General features: G+C 36.3%; 3 protein-coding genes and 1 long non-coding RNA gene across 5 annotated transcripts; 1 reads left to right on the top strand and 3 right to left on the bottom strand.

Moving 5' to 3' along the window:
• The first annotated feature begins 1,991 nt into the window (after positions 1 to 1,991).
• LOC133878879 (protein ROOT PRIMORDIUM DEFECTIVE 1) lies at positions 1,992 to 4,570 on the top strand. Its single transcript, XM_062317434.1, has one exon. The coding sequence runs from the start codon at positions 2,232 to 2,234 to the stop codon at positions 3,549 to 3,551; it is 1,320 nt and encodes a 439-aa protein (XP_062173418.1). The 5' UTR covers positions 1,992 to 2,231; the 3' UTR covers positions 3,552 to 4,570.
• A 5,084-nt stretch (positions 4,571 to 9,654) lies between these two features.
• On the bottom strand, positions 9,655 to 11,878 carry LOC133880656 (uncharacterized). The gene is made up of 4 exons (XR_009902354.1): positions 11,150 to 11,878; positions 10,864 to 11,036; positions 10,189 to 10,393; positions 9,655 to 10,088 (listed from the first exon to the last, which is right to left on the bottom strand). It is a non-coding gene; the product is annotated as an uncharacterized LOC133880656 (long non-coding RNA).
• A 1,106-nt stretch (positions 11,879 to 12,984) lies between these two features.
• LOC133880397 (putative disease resistance RPP13-like protein 1) lies at positions 12,985 to 15,383 on the bottom strand. Its single transcript, XM_062319346.1, has one exon. It carries the CDS (start codon positions 15,164 to 15,166, stop codon positions 13,253 to 13,255), a length of 1,914 nt encoding a protein of 637 aa, XP_062175330.1. The 5' UTR covers positions 15,167 to 15,383; the 3' UTR covers positions 12,985 to 13,252.
• Positions 15,384 to 16,362: 979 nt separating this feature from the next.
• On the bottom strand, positions 16,363 to 21,940 carry LOC133879483 (putative disease resistance RPP13-like protein 1). 2 transcript variants are annotated; one of them, XM_062318056.1, is made up of 4 exons: positions 18,037 to 21,940; positions 17,669 to 17,747; positions 17,269 to 17,431; positions 16,364 to 16,791 (listed from the first exon to the last, which is right to left on the bottom strand). In XM_062318056.1, exon 1 carries the CDS (start codon positions 21,797 to 21,799, stop codon positions 18,092 to 18,094), a length of 3,708 nt encoding a protein of 1,235 aa, XP_062174040.1. In that variant the 5' UTR covers positions 21,800 to 21,940; the 3' UTR covers positions 16,364 to 16,791; positions 17,269 to 17,431; positions 17,669 to 17,747; positions 18,037 to 18,091. The 2 variants fall into 2 exon arrangements, with proteins under 2 accessions (XP_062174041.1, XP_062174040.1); XM_062318057.1 differs by lacking the exon at positions 17,269 to 17,431 and having other exon boundaries at positions 16,363 to 16,794.
• Between the last annotated feature and the right edge of the window lie 859 nt (positions 21,941 to 22,799).

Below are 22,799 nucleotides of genomic sequence, written 5' to 3'. Positions count from 1 at the left end.
ATGATAATTTTACCTCTTAATTAAAACTAACTAGATCTTTTCCGGTAATGACACCGGAGAGTGGAGAAGATCCTTGTCTCTGTTCAACCACTTTTCATGCATTCTCTTTTTTCTTTTCAAACTCTCTCTTCCATAGTACTGAAATAAAGAAATTGAAAAATACCTTAGAAAAACGGCCTCATATTCTTTTTTCTTTCTTTTTTGGGTTTCTGCCACTTCTTCTCCCCGTGTCTTTCGTTAGTTTTCTTTTTACTGTTTCAGTGACTAGGCAGCGTGTAGAATAGTCATTCTTTCATGCTTATAATACTTTATTTCCAGCAAACAGACACAGAATGGGAGCTCTCACTCGAACTGAGAGCTCGAGTCTTAATGCACTTTGATAATTTATGAAGACCGCTGATGTTTTGAATCAATGGATGACAGATGAGCCCTATATGCTCAAAGCCTCAAAAATAGTGTTCCTTCCCGAGTAGGTGAAGGTCCTATCAGGCCCCATCACATTCCCTATTCAATTTTAGAGGACAAAGAGACTTGGGCGAGATCTCCAAATTATAAGGGATCTTCGTCATTGCTTTGAGTAATAGATGACTTTTTATTTTGTTGTCATGTTGGCTTTGTTAGCCGACTCTACAACTTCTTGTGTTTGTAGGCCCGTAGGGCTATACTAATTTGTTTTATTTTTGTGTTTTGGTTCTAAAAAAAAAAACATTTTTTGGAAGGGTCTTAATATATATTTGTTGTATTTTTGTGTTTTGATTCTATAAATTTATTATTTATATATATAAAAAAAAAATTAAAATCGGAGGGGTCATATCCTTATTACCCCCCTCCCGTAAGTACTAAAGATCTACACAACAAAATGGTTTTTTGAATGATTTTAAGATAGTAAAAACAATAAAGTTTTAACATTGAAAGTTTTTTTTTTTTTTTTTGGCTAAACATTAAAGTATTTAAAAATAAAAAACTTATCTCCTACATTTTACAATTACTAGTCTTTTATTTCTTTTCCTACAAATAACTACTTATTTTCCCAACTTCCTACTAATTTAAGTAATTCTTCATTAGGCTTTCCTAATTTCTTTTGTGACAGTTATCTATACCCCTTTTGTTTTCTTTTTTTATTTGTAATATTAACAAGGGTCTCGTATAAATCAAAAGTTAAAACCCTTTGTAATTGGCAAAGCAAATCCTTCTAGACTAAGATATTTTAGATTTTTTTTAAAGTAATTGCATAGTAGAAATATTAAATTTCAATTATCATTTTAATAAATTATTTAAATTTTCTTATTTTAACATTTATCATCTTTGGGATTCGTAATTTTTTTTTTTAATTCACCAGATCTTATTAAATTATATCTTGAGATAATTATAAATTTTTGTGAAAAATTCAAAACTAGTTTATATGGTTTACTTGATTTGCAATTAGCTCTATGTGGTATTAAAATGAAGGAAAAAAGTACAAAATCAGTCCACATAGTTGACTTAAATTACATATCACTATATGCGGTATAAAAAATAATTCAGAGGTCCACGGGTAGGTCAAAATAACAATTTAATCATTACAGTCAAATTTCATCAAAACACTTGATAGATTCCATTAGTATACCATGTCAGCACTAATATAATAATGATATATGTCACTGTTAATAAATAAAAAATTATATCAATATATTAAATATATAAAACTTAAAAATTAAAAATTTATTTATTTTTTTAAAAGAAAAAAATAAAAAAGAACGGGGTTTGGAAGGGTGGCTTCGCCACCACCTCATAGCAGGCTTGGGGGTGGATCGAAGCCCACCCCTTGCTCTAGGGTGGCCCGTGAGCCTTTTCAAACCCTATTTTTTTTTTTTTTTTTTAAAAAAATAATTTTTGAATTTTGAATTTTTAAGTTTTATATATATATATATATATATATATATTTTATTATGAGTGACACGTGTTATCGTTACAGTTTGTAATTCTAGCCGACTATTTAAAATAATTTTGCATTTTTGGCTTTGAGTCTTTGACCAGTAGTCTCTCACGCCCAGTGAAGTGGAGTGGGCAGCACCGGCGCTCTCATTGCGCCGACCTGCCTCTCCCAAAGGCAGGTTTTGGAAACTCTGCTCGACTGCTCAATATCAAACACCGCCAGAAGAAGTGATCAAGAATCGTTATTTCGACAAGCAAAAAGGTTTTCTCTCCAACTCTCCCTTCGTTTTTCTCTCATTCTCTCTGAATCAAATATCATGAGGGTCTTAGATAGGTTCAGGCTCGCTATCTTGCTATCTGCGCCTTTTTCTCTGCCTTTCACAAGTCCACAAAAGTTCCCATTTGGCCCATTCAATTCTTTCACACAAAAGAGGTTCAAGAAACCAGTAATCTCTGCCCGAACTCGCTTGGAGGACAGAGTCAGAGACCCCAAGCTAGACAAGCTCATTACCCGCCGCAAAAAGCTCAAAACCATCCTCAATCTCCACGGGTTAATGTCAAACAGAAAACGTGGTCCTTTCGTTTCCGTACAGTTGATGTCCCGGTGGAGGAACATCGTTGGTCTAAACGTCGGTATCAGCGCATTTATTCGCAAATACCCACATATTTTCGAGGTGTTTATGCACCCAATTAGGAGGAATTTATGCTGTAGGATTCGGCAAAAGATGAGGGTTTTAATTAGGGAGGAAGAGAATGCTGTTAAAGAATGGGAATTGGAAGCGGTGCGGCGTGTGAAAAAGCTTTTGATGATGTCGGTTAATGGTACTCTTCATGTTCATGCTTTGAGGTTGATTAGAAGGGAATTGGGTTTGCCCGAGGATTTTCGGGACTCGATTCTTGCAAAGCATTCAGCTCATTTTAGGTTAATTGGTTTAGAAGTAGTGGAATTGGTTGATAGGGATGAGAATTTGGGAGTTGCCCAGGTTGAAACGTGGAGGGAGAAAGAGTATAGAGAAAAGTGGTTGAGTGAGTTCGAGACTAAATACGCATTTCCTATTTGTTTCCCAACTGGGTTTAAGATCGAAGGAGGTTTCAGAGATAAGTTGAAGAATTGGCAAAGGCTCCCGTATTTGAAGCCGTATGAGAGGAAAGAAGTTGTTCGGGTTCGTACTTGCGGAGGGGTTGAGCGGTTTGAGAAGAGGGCAGTTGGGATTCTTTGTGAGTTACTGAGCTTGACGGTGGAGAAGATGGTTGAGGTTGAACGCATAGCTCATTTCCAGAGGGATTTTGCCATGGATGTTAATGTGCGCGAACTTCTTTTGAGGCACCCTGGAATATTTTACATATCTACCAAAGGAAGTACGCAAACAGTTTTTCTTAGAGAAGCATATGACAAAGGGTGTCTGATTGAGCCTAACCCAATATATATTGTTCGAAGGAAAATGTTGGACCTTGTCTTGCAAGGGTGCCGAAGTACAAGAAAAATTGGAGCTGAGAAGGAAATCAAGGAGGAGAGCAATACTGTAGTTTGTACAGCAGATGCTGGAGAGAGGAGAGATGGAGACTGGGTCATTCCAATTTTAAAGAGTGTTGACAATGGAAATCCCTATGATGGTGTAGGTGAAATCAGACAGTAATTTGCAGAAGAGTTTACCGGATACAATGAGAATGGAGGTAGTGAAAGTGATGCTTGCATTGGGGATTGGGCCAAGTTAACCATATGATGGTCATATGGTTATAATGAACAAGATGATGAATCATGTTATTCACAATATTTCAGATACAGTTGTGGAATTGAAAAGAATGCAAAGGATTCCACTACCATCAGGCCCTATGACATCCAGTCTGCGGTGAGGCGGGTGCTTACCGCCGAGCTAGCAAAACACACTGTATCAGAAGGTACGAAAGCGGTTGTGAAACTTGAAGGCAAGTTTGATGGCAACTCAAAAAATAACAAGGACTCTTAAATGTGATTCTAGAATTGGTATTGGTAATGAGTAGCATGTATCTTGTTTGCTATCGACAATAGCTTCTTCAGAAGTAGCATGTATCTTCTTTTCTTCTCTTTCCTTTTTTCCCCTCACTTACTTTTGACAAGCTTTGATGGTTTACAGATACCTGTATCAAGAGTTATGGAATAGGGTTTATGGCTTCTTAGTGCATGTCATTGTGATCAGCTTTATGCTCTTTTCCCCACGATCACTATTATAGCCACTAGGTCAATTTTTTTACTGAAGCACAGTCATTTTGGCTGTTAAATTCAAGGTTTATGAGGTATGCTGGTTGTGATTGTTGAGCATCACTTTTCAATTCCAAGAGAAGTAATACAGCTTATCTAGGAAGTCACAGCATAAGACCCTAGCCTACCTTATTAATGAGCTAGATAACTGTACTGGAGACTCAACCTCCGTAGGACCTTGTGGTCAAATCAATTAATCACTAATTAGTACATGTCAATTTTGTGGCATGAGGAGTTGTTTTAAAAAACAAATATACTGTTCCAAATTATTGTGGATGAGACCTATGGTTCTTCCAAAATATTTCCCCTATCTGATGTATGAGATGTAGAGGGAAATGTTTCAGAAGTTTTGTGCTTTTGAGTATTTTATTTCTGTTCTAAAGGTTCATGTTCTGTATCTATGCTTTTGTTTTTACTTCCCCCCCACCCCTTTCCGCCATGGATGGTTGTGGCATTGCTGCATTTGTTATCAAAAAGTTCTTTATTTTTATTTGTTAAGTTGGATTCGTTCACAAGCAACATGATCCTGTTGGGATTGCACTCCTTTATCTTTATAATCTAATGGGTACCTTGAGTGGATGTTCTAAACTTTTCTCTGTTTGCTGTAGCTCATTAAGTTTTCTAATTCCCATAGCCACTGGATTTACTTGGGTGGTGTTAAGGCTTTTGTTGATGGGTCTTTGGGTTCTAATATCGCACTATTTTATGAGTTGAGAACAAAGATGTATTAGCATTTATAGACCTTTTTAGTTGTTGCAGTCCTCTTATTTCCACTTCCATCAGTTCTGTAATGTTTTTTTGGAATGGGGCTCTTGAGAATCCTGAGCTGTTGAGCCAAAACTTGACAGGGATTGAGCATGCCTTGTAGTTAACTACCACTTCATCTGTTTTAGATAAAAAAAATTATACAAAACGATTTTTTATTACTCACCCACCGAGAACCACACCTTTCATCCTTCCCTATTCCCTCATTACAACTAGAGAAAAATACCATCCACCCTCCATTTTCTTAGTAATATGTACATTAAATGTTCATCAAGTGTCCATAAAAAAATGCAGTGGCTTTTAAAATCACTATTAGGCGTGTGGTTGATCAAATGGTGATTTTAAAAGTTACTTTATTTTTTAATGGACACTTAATAGACACTTAATGTACACGTAGAATTACTCCCGTTTTCCTTCCTCCCTTCACCCTTCCTGTTTTTACTTATCAAGGATTGTTTAAATCTTTTAAGATGTCATAATCAGAACAAGTGTGACAATGTTCTTCGGCAAAATGTTTTTACCTTTCCACTAATAACTTCAACAAAGAGCACCAACACCACATCATTACATTTGTAGTTGCAATGTCTAACATTTTGCTGCATCTAGGATGCCAATATTTTATTTTAAAAATCACTAAAGAAAAAAGTAATGATCAGGGAGATATATACAATCAGTTTATGTGGTTGCACCAATTTGTAATAAGCTCTTTACGGTTTAAAAAGTTACTTAAAACTCCCTCCCCATGATAAGCATAAATGACAAATAACTTTGCAAAACTCCTTAAGGTTTGAAATTTTAATGGAAACTGATGCGGAACCACCCCAAATCCTTGGGGATGATTCGGCTACCCCCTGTGGCCAATTTGGGATGGTCCGACCACCTCTTATAATTTTTTTATTTTTTTTTATATATTTTTTTTATTATAGGCGACACATGTCGAATTATTATTGTTGCTAATATGGCATTCGGATGATTTCGGTCAAATTTTAAAAGAAAGTTTGGGGCGGAGAATTATCTGTCATTTATGCTTACCACATAGAGTATTAAGTAACCCTAAGGAACTTATTGTAAATTAATGTAATCACATTATTTTACAATTTTTTTTTTCTTAATGATTACAACACCTAGAAGTAGATTTGTATTGATATGTAGGCACCCGATTGTTAGAGTATATTAGGAGATTTAATTTCAGAATTTATTGTGATTATTATTATCTCCTATAAATCAGATTTGATTATCATGCTTGTTTACCCAAATTCTCCTATAAATAGAAGTCTCATGTATTGTAAAAATATAAAGTGAATAAGAGTATATTGTAGCTTTTTGGGCTATATCCTGTGGACGTAAGTAATAAACCGAACCACATAAAAATCTTTATTCTCATTTCTATTATTCTGCTTTATTTTCTTTTAGCTGTATGTTTTCTTTCACGAATATCATCGTCCATCATGGCTAACAAGGCACTTTATATACAACTATACAGATATGTATAGTTTCTCTAAACATATCCCAAGTTAAATACGAGAATTTTTCAAAAGCTATAATGCAATAATTTAAACGTAAACAATACAATCAACTTCAGACAGAAATAATCTGAGGGGGTTTAATTGAGATGGAGGTATGACCTAAGAAAGTTAGTGAAGAAAACCATTTGTTGGAGGAGAGGCACTGATTTCCCATATATCTGGAATCTGGATCCGTTAAAGAGGAGGAACGATCTCTGGTTGCACAAATCTCCACATCAAGATCAAACCATAGTGGCACCAAAAAAAAAAAACCCTACAACAACAGCCCATGCACCACTTCTGTTTCATCACCGTCTTTGCTCGTCTTTCTGCCACCTCGTCGCCACCCCTCACTGTCGATGCCGTTGGTTTTTGGATTTTTGTTTTTATTAAGTTGTTTGTTGCTATTTTTTGTGGATTATAGTCTCCCTGTCCCGATGTGCTTTTATTTTATTGTAGATACTTTTTTAAACAGAGTTTGGTTCAGAAACCATATTGTGCAACTCTTTTCTTGGTTTGTCCAATATATAGAGTATACCATTTTTTTGGTCAATTTCCTATTTATTGTTCTTAATTTCGGCATTGTATTTTCGTTTGAGTTTGTTATCGGAGAGCCTACCCCCTTTTGATTTTTTGTTTCCATGTAATCCTTTCCTCATTTGATTAGGAAAAAAAAGAGAGGATAAAATACTGAGGAACTAACACACCAATCCAACAGTGCCATTGAACGGAATAAAAAATAAAAAAATACTAGATTTCAATTTCTCCACCTCCACTACATTATTTTCCTTGCCTTCACAAGGAATTAGGGGTGGCAATATAGATTGGTGTGTCGGGTTTGGGTTGACCGGCAATCCGTTAAGGCCAACCCGAACCGGACACGATTAGCTAAACAGGTTGACACATGAAACTCGAACACGATATATTTATGAGCCGGATAAGCCGACCCAACACGCTTGACCCGCGTAGTTGACACGACCCAAATGACATGATTCTTTTGTTCTATGAATTTTTTTAGCGTACTCTACCTCATGCACTGCCTTGTTGGGCAACATGGGCAAACATGCCATGTAAACATGGTTTAAAAAGGATAGCTCTATCCAAGAAACAATTCCAAGAGGGCCTTTCACTAGGAGGACTGGTCTTTTCCATGATGCCAGACCAGAATTCTCCATATTCCTAATAACAAAAGCTCGTTAATTTTGCTACATGTCATTCTCATGGTATATATGTAGCCATGTAGGTGATGATCAAATGACAGGAAACAATTAAAAATATATATCAACAACATGAAAAATAGAACCCCGTAGCTTTCAGTATAATAATCAACATTTTTCTTTCCCAAATGAAGGTATAGATAGACACCCCAAAGTGGGTATGAATATGATGGGGAATGTGTAAATAAGCAATATATATTTGCACCTTTATCATGAAAACAGGAAAAAACTTAATAACTTGGTTAATTACACAAACAGGGGAGGTTCAAGAATTATACATGAGTCTACTAAATATTACTCTTTATTTTAATCATACCTTTATTAAAGATTGATTTTAAATTGATAGAAAATGATTGATTTAATCATTTAACTAATATCGTAACACTCCGCTTGACGTGCGGGCTCGTACTCTCTCTTAATGAAGGAGGCCCAACACGTGAGATATTTTAATTGAAAGAAGAGGTGAATTATAGAGTGAGGGTTCGTTCAAATTCATGATTTCTGGCTCCCGATACAGATAAGGATCTCCTTCTCCTGCTATTTCAAAAAAATTGTAGATTTTAAAATTACAAAATTCAGGTTATTCCTTGTATCGATCGACTTAGAAAATGCCACATATTAAAAATATATTATGTTACTGATGAAAATTGAGTATATTTTCATCATGTTCTTGATATGTATATTATAGAAAAGCTTTGAGTCAAAAGCTATTTTTTAAGTGAAGAAGAAGCATTTTGGGAGAAAAATTATTTTTAACTGTTTCGGTAACATGCCCTTTTTTTAGTAGATGACAATTTTCATAAAATGGCTCCTGTCCATAATGAAGAGGATCGTCATCCTATTTACAAGTAGGTTAATACAGAAAGCATATTATGCAGAGTATATCTTATAGTAGATGAGCGTTTGACAAGAGCAATAAATGGTTGTTATAGACATAACAGTAGATATGTTACGTTGTTAAGGATTAATAATTTAACCAAATCAGTATCCAATAATCTTCGGACTTTTGGATAAGGGAAATGCTAAACTCACAACCCTTTTCCACAACTCCATCACAACTCCACTCACAATGGTGTGGGGCCCACACACATGAACCCCACACCATTGTGAGTAGAGTTGTGATGGAGTTGTGAAGGGGTTGTACCCCAATCATCTCCCTTTGGATAAATGGTTAGGCCTTTAATTAACAAATAATTGGTATTAGAGCAAACACCTCATCACGAGAGATGCAACGTATATGTATGGCCGTAGTGTTAGTTCAAAATCTTGTATGGCCATAGTATATACAATCATAAAAGCATATTAGTGATGAAAGCAACTATTGGAAAATTATTATTCAACCAGTTAAAATTGTTAAATCAAATGCAAACTGTTGGATTTTGATGACGTGTCCTTTGGTGCCCAACACCAGAGAGATAGAGAGAGAGAGAGGGGAACAGACGTGTCCATTAAATGAATCCTAGCCATTAAATGGCTCATATCCAGTTTAAGTGAACCGGAGAGGATCCGATCCAACTAATAATGGAGTGAGTAGGTGCAAGGATGTCTCTTAAATCAAAATCTTTATTAAAAAAATAAATTTTAATGGAATTTTATTTATCCCGATAATATGAAAAGAAAAGGGAAAATAATTATCCTCAAATCGCAAAAAGTAATCCAAAGGAACTAATTATATAGTAGCATATTCAAAGCTAAATTAATTACTCTCTGACTCTCAATCAGTGAACTATTAAAATAAACAACATTTTCAATTTTCATGTAAAAAATACTAATAAATTCCTTGTGATCTTTGCAAGCTTTAAGGGAAGTTTTCCATTTTCTTTGTTTCCAATGAGGATTTTGGTCGAAGTTCGAATGTTGAACAAGGAGGGCTTGTTAGGAAATATACTTGATCTCTCGGAACGCGTGAGATGCGAAAAATAATAAGATATTAAAAAATCATTCACACAAGACACCAAGATTTAAGTGGTTCGGCTTAACAAGCCTACATCCACTGGTGAAGATGACCCAATAGAAATTCACTATCAAAAGACGGAATACAAAATAGTAGAAGAAAAAAAAAAAAAAAAAAAATCACTCAGAACCCAAAGCCCCAATACACCCAAATCTCACTATTACACAATAGAGATTATTCTCCGAAAGACAGAAATACAAATTCTTCTTTTGCTGAAAACAAATGAAGGTTGGTCTCTATTTTTCTATTTTCTCACTTTAGCACCCTTCTATTTTTCTCTCTTACTAGAAATCAGACCAAAACCCACACAAGGACTTACAAAACCAGCGGGGCCCACCTACTTGAATGAGGGTGAAATTCATACCATGTCAACAAGGCCGAGAATAGATGGTGAATGTGTAAGAATTAAGGATGATTCTGATATATGGTAAGCTTCCACCTCTTGGAGAGCTTCAAAGGGTCCCTAGATGACAAACGATATAAGATTTCCATTTCTGTTAATGATATGAACAAATAAGTGTTTGTAATAAAATGAACTATCATATCAATATACAAAACACAAAATTATGGACATGTAAATTATATAATGTCAACCTCTAACATCCGGCTGTAGTTTTTTGTTACCAAAAACATCATCCATCTTAACAGGAACCATGCAGTAGTCACAAAAAATCATCTGCTTCCAATGATTACCTTCAGCAAATCTAGAAGTTCCAAAATTTCCCATGATCTTGATTTCGCACCACAGAACAAGCTAGCTCAACAGGTCAACATAGAACAAGTTGAATAATTGAAATGTCTGAATCAAAAAATAAATAACAATGCATTAATAGTGGATTAAAACAGAGAAAATCCACACACGTGTATATGCAAGCCTCTACTTTGTGTATTAATAACCAAGCTCTTCCATCTCCTAATGCATTATGTCAATTAAATAATTTCCATACAATTAACCAATAAAAATGAAAAACAAATAGACAGAGATAAAGTTATAAGAGAGACAAAATGTTAGAAAAATGCAGGTACCTAAGTGCTAGAGTTGTTGAAAAGATTTCATGTTTCGAAAATTAGAGATTTTAACAACATATTTTATAATTCCGTCTTTGCGTGCTCTTCAATTTTCTATATTCAGTTAAATGAAAATTTTCCATACAATTAATATTAGAAAAACCCAAATTAGGTAGTGATAAAATGAAGAGAAATTTATCAGACGTTGAAAATATTAGAAAATCATATGTATGAAATAATTTGAAAAGAGCAATTACCTACCTAAGTGCAAAAGCTGAATATGTTGTTGTCGCCTTTTAGCTCATCCAATATATTCACCCCATCAATCAGTATGTGATCGACATTAGGAATCTTTCGCCATTCATTTCCTTCCCACTAGGGCCGACAGTAGCGAAAAATTTTCAATTCTAAGCATATAACAATGGAAGGTGAACCTGCAAAAGAACCCACAAGGAATTGAGCAAAATATCTTATATTAGAAATCCATATATATTAAAGAAATTAAGAAAGTCATTAAGAGAAGGAAGAGGATCATATTTACAATTACCTAAGTGAATATGTTCTTGCCGCCTTCGAGATGATCTACAGGTATTATAATAGAAAATGGGACTCTTCCGAGGCTTTTGGCTCATCCAATATATTCTTCAAAATCAATCAATATGTGATCGACGTCCGGAATCTTTCGCTGATCTTTTCCTTTCTTGCTTTGCCACTGTTTCCTCAACAAAGGGCATCCTTCGATCTCTATTATAGAAAGGGAGGTAGGCAACCCCTCTTTTGGAATGTATTCGAGCTTAGGGCAGCCCCAGACCCACAATTGTTGAAGAGAGGTGAGGTCTTGAAGCCCTTTCTTGTCCAAAGATTTCATATTTGGAAATCCAGAGATACGAAGTTGAGTCAGACAAGAGGGCAGCAACCCTGGCTCTGGAAAGGACTCCACGTCTTCATAGTTGCCACCGACTGAAAATTCTCTAAGAGATGGGAGTTTTTGCAAACCCCATCCCGCCCGTCTGGCAAAGAGTTTGTCACATCTCTCGACATCCATATATTTAACATTGGGAGGCAAGCCCCCTTCAGGAAACGACTCAATTCTCTGGCAGTGACGTATATGAAAATAATTAAGAGAAGGAAGGAGTACATCCATCTTGTCTGGTAGTGACCTCAGACTCTCACAATTGAAGACCGTAAAGGATGAAAGGTTGGGGGCACGAATTCCTCCTTTTGGAAAAGATACAAAATTGGGGCAACTGCTGATGTCAATATGCAAGGTCACTAAATCACATCCATGTTGTTGTTCTGAAATTGAAAAAGATTCCAGATTCTTACATCGAAAGATAAAGATATAATAAAGCTTTGGGAATAAATCTAACGGAAATGACTTGAGGGAATCACAACCGCTTAACGACAATGTTTCAAGGGATGAAAATGTGACCGTAAAGGATGAAAGGTCGGGGGCACGAATTCCTCCTTTTGGAAAAGATACAAATTTGGGGCAACTGCTGATGCAAATACGCAAGGTCACTAAATCACGTCCATGTTGTTCTGAAACTGTAAAAGATTCCAGATTCATACACCCCAAGATATCGATAGTACAAAGCTTTGGGAATAAATTTAACGGAAATGACTTGAGGGACTGACAACCACTCAACCGCATTGTTTTAAGCGATAAAAAGTGTGTTGGGAGCTCTAACTTAATACATTCCCAGATTTGTAACTCTTGAAGACAGTTGTTGGAGGCCCCCTTTCCCTTGGGAAGGGACTCTAGCGCGCCAAATCCTCCAATTACCAGCTTTCTCAATTTAGTTGGCAATTCCTTTAACAGAACCTTGTTACAATCTCTTACCTTCAATTCCCGTACAACAGGAGCCTTTGGGAGTGAAGCTACCAGCTGAGGACATCCATGAATCTCAAATTTCGCTAAAGAAGGAAGATGGACGGGTAGCCCTCCTCTTAACTTAGGACAATTATTAATATAAAGCTCTTCAAGTTTAAGAAAGGCTCCATCTTCATTTTCGGCACCAAAAGAAGACCATTCCTCCCAATTTAACATTCGGCCAAACCTTAGAATTTTCAGGGATCCAAATGGTTTCACTGCTGAAGAATCACTGCCATAAAACTCACGATCCACTTTAACAACTCTTTTAAACCCAAAAACAGAGAAATGCTGCAAACAGGGTAGCTGCCCAAGTGGTGGCAAGTTTTGACAATTGTTGCAATTTTTTAGGCAAAAGGACGTTATATTAGAGAATGAATGTTGCCTAACCCAATCTGGAAGAATTTCACCGCCATAGTTGTTGATAGTGAGACTTTTCAAGTTACTATGGGGCCGAAGATTGTCGAGTACAGATATTTGACATTCTGAAATATTAGCTTCCAATGCATTCCATTCCAACACCAACTCCTCAAGGTACTTCCTATCTTTCAAGCATGCTCTCAGAGCATCCGTAGGAGATCCAATGTTTTGGAGCTCTAAAATAGAAAGCTTTCCTCGAAGATTTGTAAGATTCCCCAACTCTTCAATGGAAGACCCACTATGTTTGCTGACGATAAATTTAGTTAATGTTTGTAGACATTTTAGTCTACCCAGCTGCATTGGCATCTCTTTTATGGCAGTTCCGTTGATATCAAGATGACGTAAGTTACTGAGTTTTCACATCTCTCTTGGCAATACAGAAAAATCTTTACAACCTGATAGATTCAATGTTTGCAAATTGCACAACTTACATATGGAATTAGACAACCTTTTAATTGCTGTGGAAGAAAGGTTCAAATAACGTAGATGCTTAATTTTGTCAATTGATTCAGGCAACTCAGTCATATTTTGATAGTGAGATAGAGAGAGCACGCGCAAGCATCTTAGCTTTGGCAATAAATCAAGCGGTACTCTTTTAGTTAAGAAGAAGAAATTGTAGCCTGGTGACAACTTCAATGGTAGGAATGTGTGCAATCGAGTAGTCTCGCAAAGAGACTCAAACTTCTTAAAGTTATCATATCTTCTTCTTCGAACATACGAAAAATGGCGAGTCTTGTCCACAATTTCCTGAGAATGGTCATCCTCCAATCTAAAGGTAAATTGTCCAGATACAAAAGTTGCCAAGTCGTTGACAAGATCATGCATTACAAAACCTGATTTATCATCACTTGATTGCTCAAACAACGATCTTGATGCTAGATCAAGGAAGTATTCATGACCAATTTCTTCCATTGGTTTATTTTTGGTTTCTTCTAGGAAACCTTCTGCCATCCATAATAAGACCACTTGATCTTTTTTTAAAGCATAATCTTTAGGAAACATTGAACAATAAGCAAAACATTGCTTTAAATGAGAGGGGAGATATTTGTAACTTAATCTTAAAGCTGGAAGAATGTTTGTCTTGTTTATTGGCGAATCCCATAATTCGCTTATTAGTATCTTCTCCCACTCATTAACATCTAGTTTAAATCGTAAGAGACCCCCAATTGTCTTGGCCGCTAGAGGTAGACCTTTACACTTTTTCACTATTTGCCTACCTATTACTTCTAGCTTTGGATGTGCATCAGAGTTATAATCATGGAATGCATGTTTTGCAAATAGTGACCAACAATCTTCTTCCAGTAACATCTTTAGATGATGAGTTGGAATTGTGCGCATGATTGATGCAACACCTTCATTGCGTGTTGTTACAATGATTGCACTTCCTATTGCCCCAGATTTAAATGGACGGCTTAAGGCATCCCAATAATCAGAATTCTCATTCCATACATCATCTAAAACAAATAGGAATTTCTTCCCCATCAATTTCTCTTGTAGTGTAACTTGAAGAAGATTTAGATCTTTGATACCACAAGTTGACGAAGTCACTGCCTCTAGAACTGTTTTAGTTACCCTGAACACGTCAAACTCATCCGAAACACATACCCATGCCTTAAGCTCAAAATGCTCCTTCACCCTCTTGTCCTTGTATACAATTTGAGCAAGGGTGGTCTTGCCAACTCCCCCCATTCCCACTATGGGAATCACACGCATCTCACCTCCATTTGCGTCATCCGAGAGCAACAAGTTAACTATTGTCTCTTTATCATCATTCCTACCCAAAATATCAGATTCTTGGACCAAAGAAGTCGTGGGCAATCTTTTTGATGATTCTCCTCCAACACCTTCTCTCAAACCCATATGCTTTTTTTGTTTCGCTAGAAATTCCAATCTTTCGTGTACATCTTTAATCTTTGGTTCTATCTTCCTGAAAAAGGAAGAAGTAGAGATTCGGGTTCGTACCTTACTTGCAGCATCCACCTCGAGGCGCAAGGCTTTAGTAGCAATCTCATCCAAGATGTCGTCTGCATGATACACAGCATCTTTCAGGTCATCGAGCCACTTGGCAACATCAGGTTTTGTAACTTGCTTCTCCTCCGCGTCTTCGAGCACTGCATTCACGGACCGCAACGTTGTCTCCAACTTTTCTAAGAGTCCATCGGTGACTTTTTGCTCCCGAAAGAAGTCAATGAACTTGCGAGACGCCATTCTGTCAAATAACACTTGGAGGAAGGCGGAGAGAAACGCTCCTCCCACTAAGGCCTCGGCCATGTTTTCTCTGGTTTGTAATGAAAGAAATGAAAGGAAATGAAGGAAGGTGATTGCAAAGAGCAGAGCAAAGGGAGGTAAGTGCAAGCTATGTTTTGCTTTTTACACCAATTAAACAGTCAGACGGGAGGAATAATGATCAAAGAATGTCGTAGGTGAGCTTTGAATTGCGTACGTTGGTCCATTGAATGTGGTGGACTCCACACGTTATTGAATCAAAAAATTCAAAGAAAACGGAAAGGAGGAAACAGTTTTAGCGCGATGCAATGTAGTCCAGCAACTAGTAATGCCATCATGCCATGGAAGAAGGTGATCGATCAGTAGACCCCAAGTCTTCAACATCACCAAAAGTCTTTGTTTCATTACTTGTATGGAAATGATCGAATGAAAGAAAAAAAATTATCCTTCTAGTTTCTGCTTAATGTCTTGGGTTTTGAATGTATATGATTAAGGATTTTATTGCTTTGGTTGTGATTTCTAAAAATTGATTGTTTTATTATGAATAATAATGTCACTAAATAATTTCCTACAAACTGATTTGTATGAAATTCATTAAAATCAGTCTCTAAAAGTAACATGTGTCATTTAAGCCTATTAAACATGCATGTGCAAATAATAATAAAAAAAACAATCTATTTCACAGGAATCGATCCACATGTGATCAATTCGGGAGGCGCTCAATCATCAACCAACCGGAAACTGTCTCAATAGGAAGGAACACTTTCTGTGAAGATGATAAAAGCTCTTTACACCTCTACTCGTTTGAACAACATTGATGAGTTGATTGGCAATTTCGAGCTGCTAATGGAATTTCTTTTTCTCCTGATAGTGTGGAAATGAAAGGGAAAACAGTTATTCTCAAATAGCAAGAATTACTGCAAACATTATGAAAAGTAGATTTAAAATAAAATATGACTTCAATGCACCAAAATCCACATCTGATTCTGCATTCATAGAAAACAAAAAAGGAAGGCATGATCCTATTCCTAGTCATGTTGTACTGTACAACTTTGTATCTAAACAAAGAAACTAATTATAGGAGAAAAATATCACATGTACTTTCAAATGTTTATTTTTAATGTGACAGTAAAAATTACTATTGAAATACTAAAAACAGTAACATTTCGATTTTCACGAGCACTTGCTCACCCCTTTGCAAAGAATCAAGGAAAGTTGCTTATGACTATCTTATTTGGAAAGAAAATCCCTCATGATCTTCACAAGCTTCAAGCAAAGTTTTCCATTTTCTTGTTAAAGTTTGGATGTTGAAAGCTCACCAACTTAAAACTTGGGGACAACATGACAATTAGTGGGTCCTGATCAGCGCCATCCATTTTCTGGTATTTGAGCTGTAGATGAAGATATCTAACATCCTTGGGAACCTGTTAAATAGGAGTTAGTTAACACAAATGACTCCATCATACAAAGCCATTATGACAGCAGTCTTTGCAGGTAAACTCTTGAAAAAGAAGCATTATATTCCCACTATCATTACACTTGTACTAGAAACACTATTGAACAAGGAGGGCTGAGATGCCTCGTTGCCTCTGGTCGATGCGTAGAAAATCATAGAGAAGCTGCTGTCGGTGCTCATCTTGGAGACGCACTTGAACCTCAAAAGGTCCCTACTGCTAGGATTACATAACTGAAGCAAATAAATTCCTACAACGATGTGAACTAAAATAAAATCTATATAACTGAATAATGACATGAAAAAGTCCCACTTAAACAGAATCTTTTCATCTCATTTTGGAAGGTATGGAATTGAGAAAGTGGATTAAAATTTAAAACTAACATGTTGTTAAGTAATTTATATGCACTCAAGAGAAACGAAAAAAGTTGAAGACAAAGAACAAAAGAAAGCACCATTAAAAACTGATCTGAATTGTCTAATCAACTGATATGGACACCAATATCAGATACACAGCTGCAATTTCTTATCTCAAAATGTTGGTAATTGAAGGTATCAGAAACTGCACTAGCTTCCAATTGGTGAAGTGCCAGATAAATATTAGATATTGTGTTATGATAAATCAAGTCAGCCACCTTAATTAACAGGGATCATACAATATGCACAAGAAAAATCCTCTGCTGCCATTCATTACCTTTTCCTACATACCAGCTTTTAAGAGAAAAGATACAAATTGACAATTCAAAGCCTGTGCTGCAGACCAAAAAAAGAAAAAAAAAAGGAGCAAAATTCCCATGCATGATCTCGATTTTGTACCACGCCATAAGTCCAACAAGGTATCACCAAATTTTCAGTTCCTGTTCATCAGAAAATAACTTCATGTCTTAATCAATAAATAAATAGTTACACTTTCATAGTAGACTGAAACATAAATCCATACACACTAAGCAGATGAGATATAAAATGTGCCTACAATAACTAAATCAGATCAATACAGAATACCCTTTTTCAACAAAAAAAAAAAAAGATCCTACCCTTTTTGTTATAAATAAAATAATTTTTTTTTGATAAGTAAATGAAATTAATTAGCTAACCTTCCAGCATTCATGCCTCACAAGAGTAGACTCTATTTTTCCTTGCAATTGTCACCCAAGCTCTCCAAACCTCTTAATTCTGTTAATTAAAAGTTTCCCATTCAGTTAATGAAACAATTAGACAATGATAAAACAAAGCAAAATTTATCAGACAAAAAAAATATATATGGGAGAAGTCAAGATTAAACTACTATCCAATTGATAATGTCTCCCAAACTTTCAATCGTAACAATGTTTTCCCAAACTACCAAAAAGTTGTCAATGTCCCCAAATGGGGAAAATACCTTTAATAAAATAAAAACAGAAACTGAAAATCAAGAAAGAAAAAAAAAAAACTAGGGGTGGCTGACTCTGAGAAGAGCAATTACCTAACTGATGTGCAAGTATTATAACAGAAAATTGGACTCTTGCAAGGCTTTTAGCTCATCCAATATATTCTTCATAATCAATCAATATGTGATCGACATCAGGAATCTTTCGCCGTTCTTTTTCTTTCTTGCTTTGCCACCGTTTCTTCAACAAAGGGCAATAATCGATCCGTATAACAGAAAGGGATGCAGACAACCCCTCTTTTGGAATGCACTTCAGCTTAGGGCAGTTGATGACCCACAATTCTTGAAGAGAGGTGAGGTGTTGAAGCCCTTTCTTGTCCAAAGATTTCATATTTGAAAATCCAGTGATAGTAAGCCCGATCAGACAGGAAGGCAGCAACCCTGGCTCTGGAAAAGACTCAACATCTTCATATTTGCCACATAAATACAAATATCTAACAGACAGGAGTGTTTGTAAACCCCATCCCATCCGACCGGCAATGAGTTTTTCACAATTCTCGACATAAAGTGCTTTCAAATTGGAAGGAAAGCCCCCTTCGGGCAACAATTCAACTTGTGGACAATTAATTACAGTAAAAGTTTTACAAGAAGGGAGGAGCATATGCATCTTCTTTGGTAGTGACCTCAGACTTGCACAACTGCAGACACAAAAGTATGTAAGGTCGGGGGCACAAATTCCTCCTTCTGGAAAAGATACAAAATTAGGACAATGGGTGATGGTAATATGCAAGGTCACTGAATCACGTCCATGTTGTTCTGAAACTGTAAAAGATTCCAGATTCTTACACTCAGAGATATTGATATAATAAAGCTTTGGGAATAAGTCTAATGGAAATGACTCGAGGGAATCACAAATTTCCAACGACAATCTTTCAAGGGATGAAAAGTCAAGGTGTGTTGGGAGCTCTAACTTCATACAATTTGAGATTGTTAACTCTTGAAGACTGCTATTGGAGTGCACTATTTCCTCGAGAAGGGACTCTAGTGCGTCAAATCCTTCAATATTGAGCTTCCGCAATCCAATTGGCAATTCCTTTAACAGAACCTCATTACAATGTCTTAGCTGCAATTTGTGAACAACAGGAGCCCTTGGGAGTGAAGCCACTAGCTGCGGACATTTATGAATCCCAAGTTTGGCTAAAGAAGGAAGATGGACAGGCAACCCTCCTGTAAGCTTGGGGCAGAAACCAATATAAAGCTCTTCAAGTTGAGAAAAAGCTCCACCTTCGATTTCAATACCAAAAGAAGACCATTCCTCCCACTTCAACATTTGCTTGAACTTTAGAACTTTCAAGGCTCCAAATGGCTTAACTGATGAAGAATCGCTGCCATAAAACTCACGATCCACTTTAACAACTCCTTCAAACCCAACAACAGAGAGGTACTGGAGAGAGTGTAGTTGCCCAAGTGGTGGCAAGTTGCGACAATGTTTACAGTTTTTTAGGCGAAGAAATGCTATTTTCGAAAATGAATGATGCCCAACCCAATCTGGAAGACTTTCAGCGCCATAATTGTTGATAGTGAGACTTTTCAAGTTACTATGGGGCTGGAGATTGTCAAGTATAGATCTTTGACATTCTAAAATATTAGCATCCAATGCATTCCATTCCAACACCAACTCCTCAAGGTACTTCCTATCTTTTAAGCATGCTTTCAGAGCATCCGTAGGAGATACAACGTTTTGAAGCTTTAAAATAGAAAGCTTTCCTCGAAGATTTGCAAGATTCCCCAACTCTTCAATGGAAGCCCCACTATGTTTGCTAACGATAAATTTAGTTAATGTTTGTAGACGTTTTAGTCTACCCAGCTGCATTGGCATCTCTTTTATGGCAGTTCCGCTGATATCAAGATGACGTAAGTCACTGAGTTTTCGCATCTCTCTTGGCAATACAGAAAGATCTTTACAACCTGATAAATTCAATGTTTGCAAATTGTACAACTTACATATGGAATCAGGCAGCCATTTAATTGCAGTGGAAGAAAGGTTCAAATAACGTAGATGCTTGATTTTGCCAATTGATTCGGGCAACTCAGTGATATTTTGATAGTGAGATAGAGAAAGCACCCGCAAGCATCTTAGCTTTGGCAATAAATCAAATGGTACTCGTTTAGTTAAGAAGAAGTAACTATGGTCTGGTGACAACTCCAATGGCAAGAATGTGTGCAATCGAGTAGCCTCGTAAAGAGACTCAAACTTCTTAAAGTTATCATGTCCCCTTCTGAAATATGAGAAATGGCGAGTCTTGTTCACAATTTCATGAGCATGGTCAACCTCCAATCTATTGGTAAACTGCCCAGACACAAATTTTGCCAAGTCGTTGACAAGATCATGCATTACAAAACCTGATTTATTGTCACTTGATTGTTCCAACAACGATCTTGACGCCAAAGCAAGGAAGTAATCTCCACCAACCTCTTCCATTCTTTTGTTTCTAGTTTCTTTTAAGAAACCTTCTGCCATCCATAATAAGACTACTTGATCTTTTTCGAAAACGTGATCTTTAGGAAATATTGAACAATAAGCAAAGCATTGCTTTAAATGCGAGGGAAGATATTTGTAACTTAAATTTAAAGCTGGAAGAATATTTGTCTCGTCAATTGGCGAATCCCATAATTCGCTCTTCAATATCCTCTTCCATTCATCAACATCTAGTTTAAATTGCAAGAGACCGCCAATTGTCTTGGCTGCTAAAGGTAGGCCTTCACACTTTTTCACAATTTGTCTACCTATTACTTCTAGCTCCGGACATTCATTAGAGTTATAATCATGGAATGCATGTTTTGCAAATAGTGACCAACAATTTTCTTCTCCTAACTTCTTTAGTTGATGAGTTGGAACACTGCGCACGATTGATGCAACATCTTCATTGCGTGTTGTTACAATGACCATACTTCCTTGTACCCCGGATTTTAATGGATTGCTTAAGACTTCCCATTTAGCTTTATCCTCATTCCATACATCATCTAAAACAAGTAGGAATTTCTTCCCCATCAATTTCTCTTGTAGTGCAACTTGAAGTAGATTTAGATTTTTATCAGCATTAGTAGACAGACCTACTTCCTCTATAATTGTTTTAGTTACCCTTAACACGTCAAACTCATCCGAAACACATACCCATGCTTGAAGGTCAAAATGCTCCTTCACCCTCTTGTCCTTGTATACAAGCTTAGCAAGAGTGGTCTTGCCAATTCCCCCCATGCCAACTATAGGAATCACACACAGATTTTCATTGCTAGTTGCATCATGTGAGATCAAGAAGCTTATTATTTTTTCCTTATCATCATCTCTACCAAAAATATCAGATTCTTCAACCAAAGAAGTCGTGGGCAATCTTTTTAACGATTCTCCTCCAACACCTTCTTTCAAACCTAGAACATCCTTTTGTTTTGCTAGATATTCTAGTTTGTCAAGTAGATATTTAATCTTTGGCTCTATCTCCTTGACAAAACGACTAAGAAAAGTAGAGATAGGGTTTAGTAGCTTACTTGCAGTGGTTTGAAATTCAGCATCCAACTTACGTTGCAAGGCTTCAGTGACTATCTCGTCCAAGACGTCTTCTGCATCACAGATAGCATCTTTCAACTCATTGAGCCACGCTTTCACCGCAGGCTTTGTAAGTTGTTTTTCCTCCGCATCTTCAAGCAGTGCATTCACGGACAGCAATGATATCTTCAACTTTTGTAGGAGTCCCTCGTTGAGTTTTCGTCCCTGAAAGAAGCCAACGAACTCGCCAGCTGCCATTCGTTCAAAAAAGACTTGGAGAAAGGGAGAGACAAGTATTCCTGCAACCTCAGCCATGTTTTCTTCTTTGCAAATCCAAGGAAATGAAGGAAGGTACGTGATTGCAAATAGCAAACCAATTGCTTTTTACACCAACAAACAAGTCGACCGGAGTATTGGAGTAGAAGAAGAAGAGAGGATTCGGAGTTGTGCCAAAAAATTTTAATTTTTCAATTTAATAGCAAAGAGGCTTCAAGTCGAACACAACAACAGCTTTTATGTCTAGTCAGATCTGTCCCTCGTCTAGTCCCATTGAATGTGGTGGACTCCACACCACGTGATTGAATCAGGGAATTCAAAGCAGACAGAAAGGACTAGTCCATGTCTTCAAGACTTCAGCACCACCAAAAGTCTTTGGGTTTGATTGATGTAGTTAAATTTATTTAGTAGCGAATGATTGATGTCATATAATTAGAAAAAAAATTGTATAGAAAAAAAAAATGTCTCATAGTAGATTTTTTTAATAAATAATATAAAAAATAATTAATGTAATATAAAAAATTAAATAAGTTAAAATGTTTTGAAATTATTTTTTTTCTTAGAAGTAAAATTATGGGGAGAGAAAGATGTGTTGATTATGATTATTTGTTTTGGTTGATCCTAATTGCATGTAAATGAATGAAAAAAGAATTACTCATGTTTAGTTTTCGCTTGTCTTGTATTATTACACATAAAATAAATGGTTAAATATGTTTGTAGTACTTGAGTTGTAAAAACTTTATTTTTTAATATTTGAGTTTTAACTTGCATCATAGAATGTACCTCATTTTTTAAAAAAGACCAAATTAATACCTCAGTTAATTTTTTTCGTTCAAAAACTAACGGTCTGCCACGTCATTGTCACTTAGCACCACTAAGAACACGATATCTATCCCTTTCAACATGTTAACACCCACATAATTGTCAAATTATCCAAACACTTCCGCATCATACACCCACATCATTTACTGATTTTGTGGAGATTTGGCAATTATGTGGGTGTTGACATGTCGGAAGGGACATGAGTCGCGTTTCTAGT

The sequence above is a fragment of the Alnus glutinosa genome, chromosome 10 (assembly GCF_958979055.1).
Source record: "Alnus glutinosa chromosome 10, dhAlnGlut1.1, whole genome shotgun sequence".
NCBI classification, from domain to species: Eukaryota; Viridiplantae; Streptophyta; class Magnoliopsida; order Fagales; family Betulaceae; genus Alnus; species Alnus glutinosa.
The sequence above is the reverse complement of the archived record's forward strand: the minus strand, read 5'-3'. Positions and strand labels throughout refer to the sequence as shown.